At 38.2% G+C, this 23,531-nt stretch overlaps 7 protein-coding genes across 7 annotated transcripts; 4 read left to right on the plus strand and 3 right to left on the minus strand.

Annotated features, from left to right (window-relative positions):
- Nucleotides 1-814: 814 nt before the first annotated feature.
- DCL1 (Dicer-like protein 1) lies at nt 815-5,498 on the plus strand (the record flags this gene model as incomplete). The annotated part of the gene is made up of 3 exons (XM_014685128.1): nt 815-2,323; nt 2,386-3,957; nt 4,005-5,498. The coding sequence occupies 3 exons, from the start codon at nt 815-817 to the stop codon at nt 5,496-5,498; spliced, it is 4,575 nt and encodes a 1,524-aa protein (XP_014540614.1).
- Nucleotides 5,499-6,399: 901 nt separating this feature from the next.
- On the minus strand, nt 6,400-7,604 carry scd1_1 (Rho guanine nucleotide exchange factor scd1; the record flags this gene model as incomplete). Its single annotated transcript, XM_066130937.1, has 4 exons — nt 6,400-6,513; nt 6,590-6,733; nt 6,807-7,055; nt 7,110-7,604. 4 exons carry the CDS (start codon nt 7,602-7,604, stop codon nt 6,400-6,402), a joined length of 1,002 nt encoding a protein of 333 aa, XP_065987058.1.
- Nucleotides 7,605-8,294: 690 nt separating this feature from the next.
- On the plus strand, nt 8,295-9,371 carry G6M90_00g070660 (uncharacterized protein; the record flags this gene model as incomplete). Its single annotated transcript, XM_014685126.1, has 1 exon — nt 8,295-9,371. One exon carries the CDS (start codon nt 8,295-8,297, stop codon nt 9,369-9,371), a length of 1,077 nt encoding a protein of 358 aa, XP_014540612.1.
- Nucleotides 9,372-10,751: 1,380 nt separating this feature from the next.
- G6M90_00g070670 (uncharacterized protein) lies at nt 10,752-11,181 on the plus strand (the record flags this gene model as incomplete). The annotated part of the gene is made up of 2 exons (XM_014685125.1): nt 10,752-10,834; nt 10,932-11,181. The coding sequence occupies 2 exons, from the start codon at nt 10,752-10,754 to the stop codon at nt 11,179-11,181; spliced, it is 333 nt and encodes a 110-aa protein (XP_014540611.1).
- A 796-nt stretch (nt 11,182-11,977) lies between these two features.
- Nucleotides 11,978-13,982, plus strand: G6M90_00g070680 (uncharacterized protein; the record flags this gene model as incomplete). Its single annotated transcript, XM_014685124.1, has 4 exons — nt 11,978-12,074; nt 12,145-12,842; nt 12,896-13,285; nt 13,341-13,982. The coding sequence occupies 4 exons, from the start codon at nt 11,978-11,980 to the stop codon at nt 13,980-13,982; spliced, it is 1,827 nt and encodes a 608-aa protein (XP_014540610.1).
- Nucleotides 13,983-14,008: 26 nt separating this feature from the next.
- On the minus strand, nt 14,009-14,473 carry G6M90_00g070690 (uncharacterized protein; the record flags this gene model as incomplete). Its single annotated transcript, XM_066130938.1, has 1 exon — nt 14,009-14,473. The coding sequence occupies one exon, from the start codon at nt 14,471-14,473 to the stop codon at nt 14,009-14,011; it is 465 nt and encodes a 154-aa protein (XP_065987104.1).
- Nucleotides 14,474-16,077: 1,604 nt separating this feature from the next.
- Nucleotides 16,078-16,326, minus strand: G6M90_00g070700 (uncharacterized protein; the record flags this gene model as incomplete). Its single annotated transcript, XM_066130939.1, has 1 exon — nt 16,078-16,326. The coding sequence occupies one exon, from the start codon at nt 16,324-16,326 to the stop codon at nt 16,078-16,080; it is 249 nt and encodes an 82-aa protein (XP_065987237.1).
- Between the last annotated feature and the right edge of the window lie 7,205 nt (nt 16,327-23,531).

Here is a 23,531-nt window from a genome sequence, read left to right on the forward strand (position 1 = left end):
CAGATGTCGCAGAGAGGCATTACGGCAGCAGAATGTACAACAAACTCTACGCCGTTCTGGCTGGTGCGAAGAGACAATTGTCGAGGTAGCCAGGAAAGAGGTCGAGGTGAAGCCCTTGTTGGCCCGGACCACACGGGAGATGCATGGCTACCCCAGGCACCAGCCTAGGTCTGGCGTATAGTAACCGCAAGAGTCACCTCGTTATCTTGTTCATGTCATGGGAAGATGACGGGCTGTATGGCTGATGCAGTAGTTGGAGTTATTGAAACTCAAATAACTAAAACCCTGGACACACACAACTCTTGGCTGGTAAATTCAGAAGATTTCACTCAGGGTCGCAACGAACAAAGGCAAACGGCACGACGATTCGTGCTGGCTGCAGACATTGGTCTGTGCATCAGGGGGACTGTAGAAGTGATTCGAGTGACGCAAGTGGTGTGACTGCTGGAATACGGCGGGCTTGTTGCGTCAACGTCGAAAGTACCAGGGTGGAATAGTAGAAGTAGCAGAGAATCAGACGGCACTTCAAAAGTTGGCACGTCTGATTGACCTTTGACAGTTCAGTCTGGCAGCTGCAACAAAGCAGTCTGGTCTGGGTTGTTTGCCTGGTAGCCGCACGTGTGCCTTCGCTCTTGAGGTGCCGTTTGCTCCTTCCTTTCTCGCCCCTCGTGCCCATTTCACAAGAGCACTTTGAAAAGTTTGACACACAGTTCAAAGGCTGGAACCATCACAAGACAAGTTGGTGCAGTTTTGCGAATTCCTATTTTCCTTCCCTTCTCACAATTACAACCCGTGGTTTCTATTTGATGAAATCATGAGCCAAAGCTCCAAACACGCGACGGCCAACGACCTTCGCCGCACGGACGAAACGGTTGTAACTGCGGGCACTTTCGATTCGGCTAGCGAGGCAGAACAAAACCATCACGTTTCGAGCAATGAAGGCAACTATGACAGCGACAGCAGTTATGCTGCTGAAAAATACCGGCTGACGACTAACCCCGAAAGGCGTCCCAAGAAGCCATTGACCCAAAACTCCGAGCATGCTGCGTTCATGTCTTGGGTCGCGGATGAAGCCTATCAAGATGATACAGCAACACCAGCAAAAGAGGATGATACTGTTGAGGGTTCCACTACAATCGTAGAGTCTGGTCCATCACATCAAAGGATTGTTACAACGCCTCGTCAATACCAAATAGACCTATTCGAACGTGCAAAAGAGCAAAACACCATCATCGTGCTCGATACAGGATCTGGAAAGACCTATATTGCTGTTCTTCTGCTTCGGCACGTGCTTGCTCTCGAACTTGAAAACCAACAGCAGACCAAACGAACCGCCTTCTTTTTAGTGGACAAGGTGGCACTTTGTTTGCAGCAGCATCGATTTGTTCAGGCGAATCTGGAATACCCCGTGGGCAAATTGTACGGGGATAAAGCAAGCATGAGAGAATGGGCATCCGAAATACAAGAAAACATGGTCATTGTTTGTACCGCACAAATACTTCTGGATCTCCTTAGCAGCGGCCTTGTAACAATGAATCAAATCAACTTGCTGGTTTTTGACGAGGCACACCACACCAAAAAAAACCACCCATATGCCAGTATCATGCGAGATCACTACATCCGGATGAAGGCACATCATCCTCGGATTTTGGCCATGACGGCGTCCCCTGTCGATTCAAAGACCCGCGATTTCTATGCTGCTGCTCTTGATCTAGAAGCCACGCTTTGCAGCAAGATTGCTACTGTGTCTGAAGAAGTCCTGCTCGCAGGCATGGGTAGGAAGCAACAAATCGAACGTGTTATTGAGTACGGTCCCTTGGCAGACCCGGCGGATGAAATGACCATGACCACTCTTTCTCTATCCTTATCAACACTTTGCAGGTATCAGTCAAATTTCCAAATCCACTTGGAGGCTGCTAGATATACTGCTTCCACCATCGGACCTTGGGGTGCAGATCAATACTGGAGGCAACTTTTCAAGAGCCCTGACCAGTATCTAACAATAACCGAGCTGACCGCCAATACGGCTGATGAGCTTATTTCTCATGTATCGGGGACATATTTTCAAGCTCAAGAGCAGATTGATGATGATTTGATAAAAGCAAGAGCTAGAAAGCTCGTAACAGATCACGTTTACAATGAGTCGACCCAAGACTTCTCGCTTAAAGTTCAGGCGCTTCACGAAATACTTCACGACGCATTTGAGTCTCAACAAAGCACAACATGCATAGTTTTTGTTCAGAAAAGATATATCGCCTTTCTACTATCAGAAGTGTTCAATCGATCTGCGTTGAGGATACAGGATATGGCTGCAGGCTTTGTGGTATGTAATTATTCCGCAAATCTCATATTATAGATTCACAGCACAATCTAATCCTTTATTAGGTAGGATCGCAGCCAGCATCTTCGAGTATCGTCAACATGTCTATTAAAGACCAGATCGAGTCGTTAAACCGCTTTAGGTATGGCGAAATAAACTGCATTTTTGCAACTCAAGTTGCAGAAGAAGGTATTGATATACCCGAGTGCGACCTGATTATCAGATTCGATCTCTACAATTCTGCAATCCAGTACATTCAATCTAAAGGAAGGGCGCGCCAGACAAATTCTGTATACGTCAACATGGTTGAACGGGATAATATACAACATCGCCGTAAATTAATACAGGCTACGAGAGATGTCCATGCCTTGCGACGCTTCTGTTCTTCTCTTCCCTCTGACAGGAAAATCAACGAGGTAGAGATAAACGACGGCCTGCTTGGGTTACAAGCCAAGTCACAAATCTCGTTCGAGGTCCCGCAAACGGGCGCCAGACTGACATTTGATTCTAGCCGAGGCGTGTTGGCAAAGTTTGTATCCTCGGTTTGCGGCGGCGCCGATGCTCATCCCGAATATATTGTCACATCTACTGAAACGGGCAAGTTTACTGCAATGGTACTGTTGCCTGATTCATGTCCAGTGAAATCATTCTCGGGTACTCCTCAACGCAGTAAGCTACTGGCACGAGGCTCGGCAGCATTCAAGGCATGTATCGAGCTGCTCAATCATAAGTATATTGATGGGAACTTTCGTTCAACCCTAACAAGGCTCTTGCCAAAAATGCGCAATGCTCGGCTTGCCCTCAGCGAAAAAAAGCAATCAGAATATGGTATAAAATCTAAACCAGAGCTATGGGCCCAGCGTGCAACGTCACAATTATTCGTCACTACACTATCAATCAAGGGTCCAGGCCCTACTGGAAGACCTGGCCGTCCGCTTTGCATCTTGACACATGCCGCATTGCCTACAATCGAGCCGATAAGACTCTGGATAGACAACGATGTCCAGTCAACTCTGGCACTACATCAATTCGCCGTGCCTCTCACATTAACTGGAGAGGAAGTAGCTAGTTTGGCCAAGTTCACCCTCATATTATTCAACGATATATTCAGCAAGGACTTTGATTGCGATTCGGGTAGCATGCCCTATTTTCTGGCCCCTTGTGTGCTCTCAACAGCAGCGACCAATCTAAAGGAGACTGGTTGCCCATGCGATGGGCGGACCGTTATCGACTGGGATATTGTTAAAAGATCGCAAGTGGCTTGCGCTCCCACTTTTCCCACTCTTTTAACAAGTCCAGTAGACTTTATGGATCGATTTGTTACTGATCCGTACGATGGATCTCGGAAATTCTTCACTAGCAGGGTGAACAAAGACTATCAAGCATTTGACCCGGTTCCAGACGATGTGCCGCTTCCAAGGTCTCGCAGTTATTTTCGGGTGCAGAAGAACATTGCCCAGTATAGCAATAGCCTAACATACAAATTCAGGCAAAGCATAATCTGGAACTCAGAGCAACCAGTATTCGACGCAGAACTGCTCCCACTGAGAAGAAATTTGCTCTGTGAGCCCGATCAAGGGGATATGCATTTACCTAGGGGTTGTTTCCTTATCTTAGAGCCGTTGGCTATATCTACCGTAAGGCATACATTCAATTTCCCAACACTCGAGCTAACATGTTCCAGCTTCCTGTTGATGTTGTCGTCACAGCTTTAGCCCTCCCTGTTGCGATATATTCCATTGAATCAGCAGCCATCGCGATGGATGCTTGTGGGTTTATTGACTTGGCCATTTACCCCCCATTAGCCTTGGAGGCGCTCACAAAAGGTGAGGAGGATGTTGACGTTCAAACTAGCAAGAATTACGAGCGACTTGAGTTCCTAGGTGACGCGTTCCTGAAAATGGCCACAACAATATCGCTGTTCACATTAATCCCGAACAGGAATGAATTCGAATATCATGTGGAGCGTATGATTCTAATATGCAACAAGAATCTTTTCAATCACGCCGTGGATAGAGGTTTACAGGAATACGTGAGGTCCAGAGGCTTTGATCGACGCTCGTGGTACCCAGATCTCGTACTGCGGAAAGGAAAGAAACACAAGCCAGTAGGACTTACTCAGAGACTAGCGGATAAATCTATTGCGGACGTGTGCGAGGCTCTTATCGGCGCTGCCTACATGACAGAACCAGAAGGCATGGATTTAGCTGTGAAGGCGGTCACCATAATGGTGCAAAGCAAGAATCACAGGATGAAAAAGTATAGCGACTACTACGAGAAATACGTTCAACCGGCTTGGCAAACTACCCCATCGCGTCCCATTGAACTTCTTGCGGCGGACAAGGTTAAGGCATCCATTGGGTACAAATTTAGGTCACCAAAACTTCTACGAAGCGCATTCAAGCATCCGTCTTACCCATATGAACCGGAACTTCCAAACTATCAAAGGCTGGAATTTCTAGGCGATGCACTTCTTGACGTGGCTATCGTTGACTTCCTGTTTCAACGATACCCGTTAGCCGACCCGCAGTGGCTCACAGAGCACAAAATGGCAATGGCCTCGAATCACTTTTTCTCTTTTCTCTGTGTAGAGCTTGGACTACATAGGCACATCTTAAGCACAGGTTCATCTATGATGGGTCATATTGCCGGCTTTGTCGAACAAATCGAGAAGGCAAAATCGCAGACTGAGGACGGCGTTCTGCAGCTGGATTTCTGGCTAGACACGGAACATCCTCCCAAAGCACTTTCGGACATTTTGGAAGCGGTTGTGGGGGCAATGTACGAAGACTCCAAGTACGATTACAATTTAGTTCGCAATTTCTTCGCCAAGTTCATCGCACCATATTTTCAAGACATGACGTTATACGATACCTATGCTGGAGGGCACCCAGTCACACAGTTGACCAAGCTCATGCAAGACACCTTTTGTTGCCGATCATGGCGACTTTGCATTTCGCCAGTGCCTTGTGGTTCAGACACAGGGGCGTCAGCAATAACGGACAGCAATGTGGTTTGCGCACTGATGATACACAAGAAGAAAGCTTTTCACGGTATACGAGGGAGTGGAAAGGATGCAAAAATTGCCGTGGCAGCAGCGGCTTTGAAGCAGATGAGAGATTTAGACGGGGATGCGTTTCGGAGAATGACGGGCTGCGATTGCGGAGTGGTAGATTGATCAATTTAGTGGGAGTGAGCTGCAGTCGTCGATAGTCATGAGAAATATTAGGTTACCAAGAAGAAGAGAAGTGTCAGCGCCAGGATCTGATGATAGCTTTGTGCCGCATATGGTTCCAAAAGGAACCATTCTCGAAACTATAATATAGAGGATGTCTTAGAAACTGCCGGCCCGTTCTAACGTCCGTGACTAGGTGACTACAAGTCCAACTACATGCTATGTTCGTACCATGGGCCGTAGTGTGTTTGAAGAATTTGACGTGTACGCACGACGAAGTACCTAGGTAGTTAATCAAAATTATCATGACATTTAACGCATGTTAAACCTGAATTGGTTAGTATGTCTCGGCCCCTCCTGTTGTCCATATATTTCTTTGCCCGTGACTCACCAATGGGAGTGGAAGGCGAATTTACGGGGTCTGAATGTATTTAATGGTGTCAATGTTTATGGAGCGAGCGTTATAACTTATGAATCATTTCGGTTACTCGGAGACTAACGGTCTAAGCCGGAGATCCACCGCGAAAGCATGGGGTAGGGCCTGGTATCAATGTAGCCGCGGCGCGTTGCGACGTCAAGGTGCCATTTATGTGGCGCTCGGGACGGTGATGCCGAAACTGGAGACTGATGGATCGTGGGGTTAAATCCACAGTTAGTATCGCGCTCTATACTATTAATAGTATTATAACATTGAATACTAGTATAACCTATTTTCGGGTAAAATATTCTACCACAAACTGCAACCAGGATACATATATCAAACACACATAACAGGCCGTGACGTGGCAACAAGGCAATGTAGAACAGTCAGTCAGTGGACAAACATGTCAGAGTTGGACGCAAAATTGGACTTGAATACTTTTTGAATTTCCCGCATTAGCCATCCTGATTCCGACGCTCCATATTACACGTCCTCAGTCGCTGTATCTTGTCTACCCATAAACTCATCACACCAGCACTCGAGAAGATCAAAGTCGTCGGCTCGACCCGATGAGCCGCCCTCCACAGGAGATTCAACCTATGCGCAGGCCCTAGTCTCGTGTTAGTCGCAACTGGCCAAGAAGAACACAACGGACAACTCGGCAGAGCCAGACAGTACCAGGTGAAACGCCCATGTCCACGATGTTAACAAGGAATATGCGACCCTTGAGGCGCAAGGGTGCGGCTTCGGGATTTTCCGGGCCGTGCCTCCTCTTTTTGCAGCAGATGAGGATGCTTTCGAAAAGATAGACCTGAAACTGTAGCCAGGCATGGCATGTCAATGCCCCGTGGACAAATTTAAAACAATCACGCACAATGGAACGAGCATACCGGCGCCTCTGACTCCAGCCTCGCTCCAGGACGACATCGGAGGGTCTGGAATAACACCAACTTGCCAAAGGTGCTCGGATCCAAGCCCTTCCAATCCTCGACCCGCTCCAAAAGATACCCGACGTCGAGGTCTAGACACTTTTGCGTCAGCGCCTCGTTGGCTCTGTCCAGAATATCGTGGTATGCCGCCGCCGCCGCTTGCAGGCTCGCATGCCTGGCCTCGTCGGCCCGTATCTCATGCAGCAGTTCCTAGCGAGCAGTCAGCACCCGCCAGGGGTCGCAGCCAGGCGCGGCCTGACGCACTTTGAGGATGCGGGAGTATCGAGCAAAGCGCGCGTACGGCCACTGAAACGTGTGGTGGATCATGTAGCGGTCCGAGACGAGCTGCAAGACCTCCGGGGGCCCGGACGTAGTTAGGATAATGGCGTGTTGCCGAACCGCAGCATTGATTTGAGCCTTGTGGTTGGCGATGTAGGCGACGTAGATGTCGGGGGCTTTGGCGAGCGTGGAGAATGCCGTGCTCCAATCTTGGTCGCGGCGCGGAAGGGCAGACGTGGTCCTCATCTGGGCGAGGAGCTGCTTGTGCAGGGCTAAGAGGGCGTCTACGTTTCCGAATATTTCGCTGACTGCGTCGGCGGGCAGGACGGCCTGGTTGAGAAGTAGGTGTTGGAGGGCGGAGAGGCGCTCCAGGCCTTGGACGTATCGGGCCTCTGTCCAGAGGATCTCTGGTATGAGCGATGCGTATCTATCTGCTTGGTGCGCCTGCTCGTTGTGGTGTTGCCTTGAGGGGGTTTGCATATTGGGCTTGTTGGGGATCCCGTCGAGAGAGGCATCTGGACGCCTGGTTCTTGAGGGCCGTGGCCGATTCTCACGACTGCCGCTGGTTTGCGGCCATGGAAGATTGGCCAAGTTGGGCAGCGGCTTGTAGAGTGATTTTGATTTGGTCACGCAGGAACACATGCACCGAAAAGCCGAGTTGGCAGACTTTGGGCTCAGGCTTTCGCAGGGCGCCGCCACATTACCACCCCAAGGACATGTATGCAGTGCCGTCACGTGTGGACAGTCTATGTATGTGTATACACTGCGTGACCAAATGTCAGCCATTGATCGCCTACCGTTGCTGTAGCTGAGCAAGTGTCTCCTGCATCAAGGTCTCTTGGCTAGTTTATCGTCATGATTTGATGTAGCCCTTATGCTGGCATCATACCCAACAAACTTGGAGATACGGGCAGGCTCAGTCCGAACCATGGTTATGCTCGGGTGGCACTTACGTTGTCCTCGAGGCCCAGCCAATGGAATCATCATGTGGAAATGTGCCCCGAAAATTGAGGCGGAAATGTCATGGTGTAGAGTTTCGTCTGCACGCAATCTGTTCTTTGAAGCGCCGCCACATGTCGAGGAGCTGATTGTAAATCTACTTCATCACGGGGCATCTCTTCACTAAGCAAACCATGACATCGTGAACTTGGCCAAACAACGACCGTGAGCATGGATGCCATCAACGCCTTCAAGCTAGCCATGGAGGCCGTATACGGCCCCCTCGACAATTCCACAGCTCAAGACGCGGAAAAATGGACTCCTCCTGCTTCGCCCGGCGCGGGCGGCCATCACGGCCGATACTTGTGGACGGACGCGTTTGGCGTCATCAACCTTTTGACCCTGTACAAGGAGACATCCGCGGTGCGCTATCTCAACCTCGCCGCGGGTCTGGTGTCCTCGGTGCACAACATTCTCGGGAGAACCAGAGACGGATCCCACAGGCTCCCTGGTGCAACGGAAGATGCGCCGTTGGCGGGCGGGCTGCGGATCGGCAAAATGGCCGAGTTCGGGGCCGACGGCGACGGCCAGTACCACCACTACCTCACCATCTGGATGTTTGCGCTGAACCGCATGTCCATGGCGACCGGCGAGCCCAAGTTCAACACCTGGGCGATGGAGCTCGGCCGGGCCGTCCACCCTCACTTTGTCGCGCCCGACGCGCGGGGCAACAAGCGGATGGTGTGGAAAATCTCAACAGACATGAGGGACGTGCTGGTCCCGTCAGAGGGCCACCTCGACGCCGCCACGGGGTTCGCCGTCTACAGGCTTCTGCAGCAGACTGCCGAGTCGTACGGCGGCGGGGACGAGTTGTCCCTGCGCGCCGAGATTGCCGACTACTCGGGGATAATGGCGCGCCCTGGGAAGCTGGCGCCGACAAGCGACTCCCTCGACTTGGGCATGGGGCTGTGGATGTGCCAGTTTTGTCTGGACGAGCCGTGGGCCGACGGGTTTGTCGACACGTCGCTGCGGATGCTGCGGGACGGGCTGGACCATTCCCGACTCGGGGGCTCTGGGCTGCAGCGGCACAAGAGGCTGGCGTTTAGGGAGTTTGGCGCGTATCTGGGGGTTCGTTGTATTGGGGCGGATGAGGAGCTCCAGGACAGGGTTGACGCATTGATCAAGTCGTGGGATGGGACGGGGGGACACGTTGATGAGGAACTGAAGCCCATTTCGCACGTCATGTATGCGAGTGCTTTGATCCCTGGTGGTGAGTTTTACAACGTGCATTGTTTGAATTCCTTCTAACGGGCGTGTTAGCTTTTTGGCGTGATTATTTCTCGAATCCGTGGAAGTAGATTCGACTACTTGACTCTTGTGCTGAGCAGTTGTGTTGATTCTTACGAACCTGGCTCACATTATAAATTGAGCTCGTGGGCGTTTCACATTGTTCTGTAAGGCGTGCAAGACTACTCTTGGGCTGTCAAAGCTGGAGGAACGTCCTGTAGTCAAGGTTTATCTTTTTCAATATCTGCTCTGCATTTATGGTGAGGTGCAGCTGAAAGGTTTGGGTATTGGGCAGTTCTATTCTACAATATTCTAGCGCCAGGGCTCTATCAAGTTTGTCAGCCGCAAGGAATTCACCACTTTTGTATACACTCTACAGGCTCAATTTCCACATCTCACTGTACTCAATGGTCTCTATCGGTTACTTTGATCGCATGTCTTTGAAAGCTTGCGTCTCGCCAACTCGCAGAAAGGCGTCCGACTGTTCTGCCAGTGTAGCCGCAGAGTGTGGCTGTCTCCTCGACAAGTATCGATACACGACGAGACTGAATCGCTCTAGCCTTTCTTATCAAGTCCTTTCTCAAAATTTGGACGACCGCTGACTACCTACCTAGGTAGGTTGCTGGCAAGATCCAAGACACTGGCTACCAGACGCAACAGACACCAGACACAGTAGAGCGATCGATGATGGCGGGCGCATCCTCGAGAGTTTGGTCAGATATGGAGCCAAGGTTTTGATGCCGGTGGCATACATCAGTCGATAGCCCTTTGATAATCTTGCTTGCACCCTTGGTCCTCACTCCAGCGCTTCCCTATAGCAATTATGCCCGTCCAGTTTCCACAACCAATGCCCAAACAATGCCGCCCGCTTTAGCCTGGCTTCCCATCGGCCGAGATGCCTGCTTATGCCAAGTCTGACGATAAAATGTACCTTTGGCTTATACACCCTTGCAGTTGGTTTCGTCTGCGAGGCAGAAACCCTCGAGACGTTCTGCCACAATGCATTCTTTGCTAGATCATCGCTTCGCCACGCACGGCAAAGAGTGGAGAAGAGGGGAAATGTCATTTAGGCGTCAAGTGGTCATTTGCTAAAGCTTGGAACCGGCACGCATCGCCACACGCATAAATGACGTCACATGCACGATGCGATAATCCTGACGACATGTCATGCAGGAGAACCCAGGCAAGACCCAACTTATATCCTGTAATTCGAGCGTGTGGGGTAGATGCTCAACTAAGTTGATGCCAGGTTTAAGCATCCAAGATTTGCATTATTTAAACTGGGCTATTACTCGGTCACCATGGACGAGGGCACGATGCGTCCCATCCCGATATTATTAGTTCATCGCTGAAATTTGCAATCGACCCTCCCACGTACCGGTCCCTTAGAAACCAGTAGAAATGGCATCGGTAGCGTTCATGTACCACTCGGGTGCATTTAATTTCAAGTATTTCTCAGACGCCCATACGCGGCTCATCTCCGAGTACGTATCCCACTGGGATAAGCATCTTTCTGCGCACCGCCCACAAAATTCACATCTGCCATCTAGTTTAATTACATTGCTGACTTTGCTTTTAAAGATGCTGGGGACCCGAGGGCCTGGAAAGCTGGGAAGTCACGCAGTTCGAGTCTGGTCTGCCTTATATGGCGCAGGTGCTTCTGAAGTTTGAGTCGATGAATAAATTGGAAAAGGCATTGGCGGGCAACAACTCGATGAGAGTTTTCAATGACATTCCTTGTTTTACCACTGGTCAGCCTCATATCATGAAAGGAACAATCAGGGCGTCACACAAGACCACACTCAAGGAAAAGAAGATTTTCGGGGAGTAGAGACAAGAGGAATGAATGCATCAAAGTGGCTGTTGTAGAACTATATTGCCGTAATGTGTGCTTGTTGAATGTATCCATGCCAGTTGTACTATCTGTGTCGTGTTCACGGCGGCCTTTCTCCAAGTCGATTCTTTTGCGTACCGCTTGTTTCTGCGACGTGGCTGCTAGAAAGGACATACCATATTACAGCAATCCTACCTCGGCCCGATTGTCGCCAGGGGGCGAGAGCGTCTTTCGCTCCTTGTTAACGTTGGCCTCGATAGCGCCACACATCTCACAGACGAATTGTTGCTCACTTTTGAAAAATGGCACAAATCTCCGTCATGTACAAATTTCTGGCAACGACAGAGCGGCTGGAAGCCTGTGCGGAACTGCTCTGGACACATTGCGAGAGAATCCAAGCATGGGAGAGAAATTGGTCAAGTTGAGATTGACAGACCAGCCGGAGTTTGATAAAAAATTTACAACCGCTGTCAAGGCACTGTCGGCAGCGAGCACGAAGCTCCATGTCCCATCCAAGTCGGCAGCACGCACTAGCGTCACGGTGGAGTGAACATTGAGTACCTGGCTTGGCGGGAAGGAAAGATTCAGTGCTGGCAGTTGACGTTTGCTTCGTCTGACAGACGGCAGGAGCAGAGCAGGTAAGACCCAGTGTTGCAAATGTCGATATTCTACTCCGTACCCAGCCCATCTCAAACAAGCACGGCCATTGCCCCGACCTCACCCACCTCGCATCAGCGAGGTCAAGCACTCAAACCCTCCAGAGCCGCGTCAGCTTAGTACACAACCAGAGGCAATGACGGCTGAGGACAGCATACAGGATGTGTGTATCGACAAACCTCGGTGCAGGCTCTGCCAGTTCCTCGTCCAAGACGGCGAAATAGTGGTCGCAGGTGTGTCATATTTTGTTCCATTGAACTTGCCATGTTCAGATTGCTCACTCTTAGCTCGTGCGACCTCCAGCTCTTGACGATGACCATGCAACTAGCCCATTCCAATTTCGGCGTCACACTACTCACGAAGATGAGACCGGGACTTATTTCCACATGTGCTGCGACAGTCGTTGCATGAGTAAAAGTCGCCGGGTTCCATGTTTTCACCGCGACTGTTATTCCGTCAAGCTGTTGCCCATATCCTCAAACTTCCTCGCTGCCACAGATTATGCGTTTAGCCCACCAATCCGCTTCGAACCTGAACGGCAGCAACGCATCATACGGACCCTGGCGAGGAACCTGGGTCTTGGTTTCTTACGTCAGTTGCCACGGGAGCTCTGCTACATTGTCGCAGGATATCTTTACCGGCAATGGGCCGCCATCGCCTGCCAAGACGTCGCGCGACACCTCTATCCGTCCAATTCCATGATCAATCTTACCCAGGATGTTTACGCGACATATGTGACCATTGAGGGTATCTCGTACCTCCAATCCTTACAGAACTCGCCTCTGGGGAATGATGCCAAGGGCCATCGAATTCTGGATGCGCCGCAAGGCCATACAATTCGGGTAATCTATGTGGCATATGACCACGTTGGAATCAGGAATATTTATTTTGAATTGCCCAGGCGGGATGACCGTTGCAACTCGTCTTTGGATTGCTGCGGACTATGGTGGAAGCAGCTAACCAGAGATTTTGGCCTCGTGCGAATAGTCGCACAGTCTGACGTTAGCTTATCCTGGCTCCAACCATGCAATTACCTATCCTAACATCCTCCCAGGGCTTGAAAATCAGACGACTCCTAGATTCTACAGATCCCCCTGTCTCAAGAAGCGGCTCGCTCCTTGATCAGGCGTGGCCTACACCAGGTCTATCCTGTCGACTAATAGATCTGGACACGTGTGGCTCTGCTGAGGGACTACCAGATAACTTGAGGATGAGCTTTGTTGATTGCAACACACCTGGGACAAACGGCTATTCTGCCGCCATCTCTGGATTCCACATTTTGAAGATGTATGCGCACGGCTTAGACACCACAACACAGTTCGATCTCGACTTGGACTATGATGCAAGCGCCGTGTTGTGGATGTATATGCCTATCGACGCGGACGAATACCTGGTACAGGTTTGGGCAGTCAAGCATGCTGAGTCTGGCTTTCTAGGTTTTATGGTATGATGTAGAATTGTTGAAGACAGAGCACTCGCGCTGACACTAAGCGTTTTAGCTTTATTCAAGCCAGGGAAGAGCAGTCATGTTCGGGAGTTACAACGTACATCCTGGCCTCCGACTTCAGTTCCACCTCATTTACAGAACAACGAGGAGCCCGTCGCGGATATACATCAACGATTGGGACCCGCTCTGCGACGATAAAAGGATCAAGTACTTGGGGATCGAAAGCGCGAACGATGAAGACAGTGTACCCGAGAATATTGACCCGCGTTATCGGGAAACCTATCCGCCGTCAATAAGACCATCGTCATCGCCGCCTTACACCCAATACAATGAACTTTGGTACTATACGAACTGTCGATTGGAGAATGTCGTGGGAATTGCTTGCTGCATTGACAAAGGTGTCTCACACAAGCCAATCATGGGCATACTGATTCATTACGGCGACGGTCGTCGAGCCTGCGTAGGGCAGTATCGCTTCGACTGGGCCCTTGATCTCTTGGCAGTAGACACGTCAAGGACACTGCGTATTGGCTTGGGCAAAACACGGAAAAACTTGCCGTACGCGGCCAGCCTTCGCTTCCATGAGGAAGCAGCGCCTACTTGCAACACGGCGTCTTGGATTGATTTGCCCTGGCATGGTAAGCTTGAATGGTGGTTTTCACTGCGCCAATGTAAATTGTGCCACTCTGACTAGAAACATGTTGAATGACTCAAAAAATACTACTGTATTTGATATAATGTCTGGGTGGTTTTAGTGTCTCTGATGTAGATGGCATTTTGTGAATCAGCGTCGACGTATTGAGTCCTGTCTGCCGAAGTGGCTTCCCCGTGGAAAGGCGTAAGGTGCCTTCCGCCCCTTTGGTAAAACGGCATGCGAAAGGATACGCCGACCGTGGTCATGGTGTAAGGGAAGGACAAGTTGTCCGCGTCTAGTGCCTGCTTTTCCACTTCTCTTAGGCTGCCACCGGGCCGCTTACACTCTACCCAGAGCAAAGCAGACATGATGTGTTGGTTCTTGTCATATCGGTCTACAACGACACCGACTCGTCTCCGAGAGCCATCCGGCGACACCTCCAAAGTCACGGAGTAGGCCTTTGTGTCGTCGAACTCGTGTTTGGTAGTGCTGCCAACAGACGCCGGCCACTTGCACGGCAATGAGGCCACAGTTGCAGAAAGCTGAGACATCTGAACAACGGTGGCTGGAGGATGGAAGTAGCTGGCATATCCCCCTGGCCATTCATGCAATTTGAGTATATGGTATCGATGCTTTATAACTGATTCACGGCGCTTAGCAACCCTCTTCGCTGTGCACATGGATCCCAACCGACTTGACTCGGCATTGTCATGCTAGCCATCCAATTGGTGTCTGCTGCTTTAAACATCTTTTCCCTTGTCCCTTGTAGTCGCCTCTCTGGGTGCGTTACGTATGAATATCCCATTTTTTTCTTGTCGAGGACCATGGCATAGGCGTTTCAACTTTACCATGTGGGCATGTGGGCATGTCATCTATTATTAACCCACTAGACCAGTTGACAGTTGGGGAAATGTGACCCCAGCCAGTGCCATCTCCACCTGTTAGCCGCCAACAGGGCCCAGGGGCATGCTGGGCGGTTAATATCCATGCACCAGACGTGTCAATGGCCATCAACGGCTGATGTCACTTCATGTCTGGTTGCACTTATTAGGCCAAGGTGCGCGTTTCAGGGAGACTATGTAGTTCAGGCAGCCAATCAACCGACAAATGCGGGTGCTTGTCATTGAAACGGCCAAGCGCGCGACGCTCCAGATAAATCCAATGTTGGGCTGGACACTGCCGTCAATGCATTGAACATTGGGCCCTGCCCTGGCGCTGCAAATGCCTGCATGTCATTAATAGGAGGCCTAGCCTACTAGACCTGGGGAGACTTGGGTCGCCAACTCGGAGTCTCTGAGCCCTCCATCGTCCCACACTTACATACACTGGCTGGGGCAGCAATGAAAGGCCACGTGCCAAGATAGTCCAGCTTTCAGAGCCATATTCGGATTTTGAAGACACCTTTTGATGGACTCGTCTTCACCGACAATTTGCGTTGGCAAAGTGGCTGATTTTAGGGAAGGGGGTAGATGAAAACGTAGATGAGGACAAGCCTGGCAATGGCGGCCGCACACCGCTTTACATGGCTATTCACTAAGAGAATCCGGAGCTTACAGATTGTCAGTAGTGGCGCTGATATTAAGAAAGTCCCTTGCCATGTAGCCGTTGAAAGATGCGACAAGAATGTTCAAATTATCAAATTGCTAGTCAACCACGGCGCTCATTAGACACCGAGGACCGCTCTAATCTCCTTTGGGCGCAGCTACACAAAGCAGCGGATAGGTTGGATATTACTGTTCCAAGTTGCTCCTCAAAAAAATACGGTGCAGAGGGCTTCCCGTGGTTTATGTATCCTAACAAGAATTAGTCTAAAGACGTGGTGGTTTGCATCCGTGTCCAAATAGAGAGTATCCCGGTCAAAGCAACTATCTCATGGCCAACTCAATCCACGGCTGCCAATCGTAACAACAACTCGGAAAGGAACCTGCTAGCCACATGTGACAAGGGCTAGGTTTTCATGGATGAGGTGGTAACAACTCAATTTAAAGATGATCTCAAAGGTGTTTACAGGTCCTCAACTTGTCATGAGCGAGAGGAGGGCAAAGACTAGATATACATGAAAGAAACAGGTATGCCCGAAGCTTGCAGCTGGTCCGCCATGGCCTCCTGTAACGATTCTAAGCTCTTGTTAAGTCCCAGCCGTATAACATGACAACTAGGGAGACCAGATTGGAGGGTCCTCATCGTCTGGGACAATGCCCTTGGCGATGTCTTTCACACACTCAATCATCGCCTTCCTGGTTAGCTTGCGGCTCTTTATACACTCGGTTCTTCCATTTTTACACTTCTTATCGCCATTGAACGGTAGGCAGAGCTCTTCATCGGTAATTTGGTTGGCGATGGCGGCGGCGGCGGCGGCGGCGGTGGCGCGCACACACTCAATTAACGCCTTCTTAGAAGACATCAAGCGCCTATCCTTTTTGTAACACGCACTTGCTGCAGCCTTACAAGCAGCCGGCTTGCCATTAAACGGTTCGCAGAGCTCTGCCTCGGTAGGTAGATCTGCCTTGGTAGGTAGCTTTGGCTCGGTAGGTTGCTCTGCCCTAGCAGCTAGCTTTGGCTTGGTAGGTACATGTAGCTCGGGGACAGGCTTGGCCCCCCCTCGTCGAGCTAGCTTTGCCTTGGTAGGTTGCTCTGCCTTGGTAGGCAGCTTTGTCTCGGTAGGTTGCTCTGCCTTGGTAGGCAGCTTTATTAATTATATATAATTTTTATATTTTAATAAAAATTTAAAATTATTTTTTTTTTTAAGTATTATAATATTAGGTTTTTTAATATTATAATAATATTTCTTATAATAATAAAAATTATAAAATATTTTTTTATTAATATAAAAAAATATTATTATATAATTTATTTTTATATAATTATTAATTTTATTAATATTTTTTTGCTTTTTATAATAAGGGGGAAAACTATAATATAAAGCTACTTTTTATTAACTAGCTTTATAATATTCTTTTTAATTTTCCCCTTTATTTTTTTTTTCTTACTTTTTTAATTACTTTATTAAGTTTATTAACTTTTTTAGTATTTTTAGCCTTTAATAATATATTTCTTTTCTTATTAATATTCTTTATAATAATAGCCTTTTTATTACCTTTTTAGGCTTATTAGCTTTAATTTTTAAAGTTATAATAAATAACTTACTTATATTAGGCTTATTACTTTTTTTAGTACTAGTTATAATTATAGTTATTAATTATTAATTAAGTTTAATATTAATAAGTAAGAAGCTATAATACTTTAAGGAGTAATATAAAGCTAAAAACCTATAAGTAGCTATATTATTTATAAAGTAATTTATTTAAATTAGGTATATAAAAGTAAAATAAGGTAATTATAAGAAAAATAATAGGCTTTATAAAAGTTAGGACTTTATTAATTTATATTATATTAGATTACTCTAAGTTTTTTAGGGTATAACTCACGTGGTTATAAGTTATTATTATTATTATATATATACTTTTACTAGTATATAAAGTTATAAATTACCTTTTAAGCTAATAAATTTAACGTATTATAATATATATATATAATATTTTTTAAATTATATATTACTATTAAATTAGCTAGGTATAATTATTAATTATATTACTAGTAAGTTCTAGTAATTAACTAGCCTTTTTTTTATTTTTTTTATTATAATTTAATTAATATTTTTTTTAATTTTATTTATTTTTAAATACTTTTAAAATATTTAAAATTATATTATTATTATTAATATTTATTTTTTTTATTTTATTTTTTAATTTATTAAAAAAAATAAAAATTTATATATTTTATTTTTTTTTATATTATTATTTTTTTTAAATTTTTTTTATTTTTATTTATTATTATATTTAATTAAGAATTTTTTAATATAAATTTTTATTTAAATATTTTAATAATTTTAATTTATAAAGTTTTTTTTATTTTATTATTATAAAAGTTTTTTTTTATTAATTATTTATTTAGTTTTTTTTATATTAATTATTTAATTATTTATAATTTATTTTTTATAAAATTTATAATTTTTTTTTTTAGTTTTTTTAGTTTTTTTAAAAATTATTTTATTTTTTATTTATTACTTATATAAATATAATAATTATTATTATAATAAAAAATTTAATTAAAATTTTTATATTTTATTTTTAATTTAATAATTTTATTTTTTTATTAATTAATAATATTAAGTTATTTTTTACTTTTTTTTAATATTAGTTTTTATTTTTTTTTAGGTTTTTTATATTTATTAATAAAATATTTTAGTTTTTTATAATTATAATATTTTTTTTTCTTATTATTTTTTTTAATAATATTAAGTTTTATTTATTTAAAATTAAAAATATAATTATAAGTAATAAATTTTTTTTATTTTTTTTTTTAATTTATTTATTATTTTTTTTTTTTATAAAATTTTAGGTTTTTTTTTTTATTATTTTTATATATATTATTAATATTATTTATTATTAATTTAAATTATTATTATTATATAATTTAAAAAGTTATTTAATATATTTTTTTTATATAATTTATTTTTAATTTCTTTTTTTAATTTTTTAAAAAAAGCTAATATAAATAGCTTATTTTTTTAGTTTAATATTAAAATAATTTATTTAAAATATATTATATAATTTAATTATTACGACCCAGTTGTATACAGGAAGCAGGCTATAAGTTAGGCTGGCTATATAAGCTATAGGGCGGTATAAGTAGGGTAAATAATAGATTAATAGTTAAAGTAATTATTATATCTAGATTATAAAAGGAATTATAATTTATATAAGTAAGATTATAGTTATAATAGTAATTTAAAGGGAAATATTATAATAAGAGAAGTAATTTATTATAATATATAAAAACCCTTAATTTTACTTTATAAATAAACTTTAGCTTTTTAGCTTTTAATAATAATTATTATATTAATTTAAGCTTTACTTATAATTTTTTAACTTTAATTATTTAGTTATAGTTTATAACTTATTATTAATATAATACTTAATTACTTAGATTAATTACTTTAATAGCTTTATTAATATAAATTATAATTAGTTTATTTTTTAAAAATCTTAGCTATTATATATTAAAAGCTTTTATTTAAACTATTATTATATTACTTTAAGTAATACCTAATAATTATTAATATAATATTATATAAAACTATTATTATATTTAAATTAAATAAAATCTAAAATAAACTAATAATTATTTTTACTTATAAAATACTTATTAAAATTATATACTTTTAAGAATAAGTCTAATAAATAAAGAAAAAATAATAAAAATAAGCTATAATTATTATTATAATTAAAAGAAATTTAAGAGAAATTCTTAAATTTAAAGTATTAAAATTATATAATAGATTTTTAGGTATACTTTAAGAATTTTTTATTTAACTTAAAGCTTATTATTAATAATTTTTAATTAAAATAAAAGAATTTTTTATTAAGGTATTATATATAAAAGAATATATAATAAAAATAATACTTATATAATTTAAACTTATTATAAAGGATTATCTTAATAAAAAAAAATAATTATAAAAAAAAAACTAATATTATTTTTAAAAGTTATAATAAGTTTAAAAAAGCTATTAAAAAAGCCTTTAAAATAATTAATAAAGTTAAAGCTATTAAGTATTATATTAATAGGCTTAAGTAAAAGGGATTAATATCTAATTATATTACTTACTTTTAATAATTTATATTTTAGCTTAATTAAAAGAATAAACCTTTTATATTAGCTTTTTATAAGGGATTTAAAAAAAAAGTTAAGAATAAACTTTATAAAAAGAATAAACTAAATAACTTATTAAATTATATTATTATAATAATATAAATTAATAATAAATAATATTAATAATATATATAAAAAAAATAAGGTAAAAAAATCTAAAATTTTATTAAAAGAAAAAGTTATTAAGCTAATTAATATAAAAAGTATAATAAACTTATTATTTATAATTATACTTTTAACTTTAAATAAATAAAGCTTAATATTATTAAGAAAAATAATAAAAAGGAAAGGAAATATTATAATTATAAAAAACTAGGATATTTTATTAATAAATATAAAAAACCTAAGAAAAAATAAAAGCTAATATTAAAAAAAAATAAAAAATTAAAATTATTAAATTAAAAGTAGAATATAAGAATTTTAATTAGACTTTTTATTATAATAATAATTATTATATTTATATAAGTAATAAATAAAAAAAAGAATAATTTTTAAAAGAACTAAAAAAACTAAAAAAAAAAATTATAAACTTTATAAAAAATAAGCTATAAATAGCTAAATAATTAATATAAAAAAACCTAAATAAATAATTATTAAAGAAAAAAACTTTTATAATAATAAAATAAAAAAAACTTTATAAATTAAAATTATTAAAATATTTAAATAAAAACTTATATTAAAAAATTTTTAATTAAGTATAATAATAAGTAAAAGTAAGGAAAATTTAAAGGAAATAATAATATAAAAAGAAGTAAAATATATAAATTCTTATTACTTTTAATAAACTAAAAAATAAAGTAAAAAAAAAAGTATTAATAATAATAATATAATTTTAAATACTTTAAAAATATTTAAAAATAAATAAAGTAAAAAAAAAATACTTATAAAGCTAATAATTATATAAGAATAAGCTATATAATAATATTTTCTTATATTAATAAGAAAATATTTTATAATTTTTATTTTAATAATAAATATTATTATAATAATAAAAAACTAAATATTATAGTTTTTAAAAAAAGAAAAGGAAAATAATTCTAGACTTTTACTAAGATATATAAAATATATATATTTAATATAAGTATTATATATATTTATAATATATTAAGTATACTTTTAAATTAAGGTATAATTAAATATATTTTTAATTAAAATAAAAAAATATTTAATTAAGGTATTATATTTTAGATAAGAACTTTTAAAATAAAAAATAAAAATAATTAATAATAATTAAATAATAATCTTAGAATTTAATTTAAATATACTTATTAAATATTAAGCTTATATAAATTTTATAAATATATATAAATTAGATATATATTAATTATATATATATATAAAAAATAAGTAGTAATATTAGTATATATATAAGAGAAAAATCTTAATATATAAAAAAAAGTTATTATTTAAGTTATTTTAATATAAAATAAAAAACTATATAATATACTTATTATTAAATTATTTAAAATATATAATAAATAAGGCTAAAAAATAATATAAGTAATAATATAAAATACTAATAATATATAAATAAATATAATAAGTATTAGATATACTTAAATAAAAAAACTCTAAAAAAACTATAAAATTAATATATTATAATAAATAATAATTAAATAAGTAATATAATAAATAAAAGTTTAACCTTAAATATAATAAGAAATATATAATAAATTATAATAACTTAAAATATAAAAAGTATAAAAAAATAAAAAATTAAATTTATAATTACTTATATTAAATATTTAATAATAAGTTTTACTTTAAGTACTTATAAAATAAAACTAGACTTATAAAATAATATTAAAAAATAAAATAATAAATTATAAAAAAATCTATTCTAAAAAACTTAAAAAATAAAGTATATTATTTATAAAAAAACTATAAACTAGTATAAAAAGAAAAATATTAATAACCTTTAATATAATTTAAAATAAATAAAGTAATAAAATAATATTAAATATTAAAGTTATAAAATATTATATTTATATACTTATAAATAATAATATAATAAGTAATTATATTTTACTTAAAATTATTAATTATTATTAATTATTATAAAAATATAAAAAGATATTATATAAGTTAATTAATATTAAAAGAAAACTTTTTACTTATAATAATAGAATTATTAACTAAAAAACTAATTATTTTAAAGTATAAATTTAAGCTTATTTAAAAGTAATTTAACTTAATATTATAAATATATTAAAATATAACTTAATATTAAAATACTTATAATTATAAGAAAATAACCTATTAATTAACTAAAAAATAAGCTAATTAAAGTAGAATAAAATTTTAAGCTAATAAAATTAATAAAATTTAAAAAAAAAAAAAAAATTTTATTATAATTTAGCTTATAAATAAAGTTCTAAAAAAAAGGAACTTTTAAGTAAGTTATTTAAGAACTAATAATAATAAATAAATAATATAAAAATAATAAGTATAAAAAAAAGAATAATTAGATTTATTATAATAATTTTAATAGTATTATAAACTAGAATATAAATAATAATAAGTAATAAAAAAATAAAAGCTAAGATTTAAAAGGTTATTATTACTTTAAGGAAAAACCTTATAAATATAAATAAGAAACTTAAAAAAAAAAAAAAAAATAAGAATAATAAAAATAATAAAAGCTTAATAATAAAAGAAAAAAAACTTAAAAATATTCCTAAAAAATATTAAAAATATAAAAAATTATTTATAAAAGAATTAAAAATTAAATTACTTAAATATAATTAATAGGATTATAAAATTAAATTAATAAATAAAAAGTTAATAATATTTTATAAGATTTATAACTTAAATATAAAAGAACTTAAAATATTATAAAAGTATATTAATAAGATATTAATAAAAGGTTATATTAAAGTATTTATATTAAAAGTTAAATATTTAGTTATATTTATTCTAAAAAAAAATAAGAAATTATAATTAATAGTAGATTATTAGTAATTAAACGTGATTATTATAAAAGATTAAATATTATTATTATTTATTTTTAAATTATAAAATTAATTATATAAAATAAATTAGTTTATTACTTTAAACCTAAAAAAAGTATATAATTTAATTTAAATAAAAAATAGCTTTTAAAATAAAATTTAAATTATTTAAATACCTAATAATATTATTTAGGCTTATTAATATATTAATAATATTTTAATAAATAATTAATAATATATTATAAAAATATTTAAATAATTTTATAATAATATATTTAAATAATATATTAATTTTCTTAAAAACCTTAAAAAACTATAAAAAATATATATATAAAGTATTATAAATATTATAAAATATAAAGTTATTAATAAAACTAATAAAAAGTAAATTTTATATATAAAAAATAAACTTTTTAAGATATATAATATAATTAAATAAAATATAAATAAAAAAATCTAAGATAAAAGTAATAAGAAATTAATTAATATTAAAAAATATTAAGAATATATAAAGCTTTAAAGGCTTTATAAACTATTATAAAAAATTTATTAAAAGCTATAATAAAATTATAATATTTTTAAATAAATTTATTAAGAAAAATAAGTAATAAAATTAAAATAATAAAATATAATATACTTTTAATAAAATTAAAGAACTTATTATATTTAAACTTATTTTAAAAACTTTTAACCTAAAAAAAAATAAAACTAAAAACTAATTTATTAGATTTTATTTTAAAAGTATAAATAAAATAATAAAATAATAATAAAAAATTATATTTTATTATATTTTACTTAAAGAAATTTTATAAAGTAAAATTTAATTATTTTATTTATAATAAGAAATTCTTAGTAATTATTAATATTTTTAAGGAATTTAAATATTATTTTATAAGAAGTAAATATAAAGTTAAAATATATATTAATTATAAAAATATTTTTT

Source organism: Metarhizium brunneum, chromosome 4, assembly GCF_013426205.1.
Source record: "Metarhizium brunneum chromosome 4, complete sequence".
NCBI lineage: Eukaryota > Fungi > Ascomycota > Sordariomycetes > Hypocreales > Clavicipitaceae > Metarhizium > Metarhizium brunneum.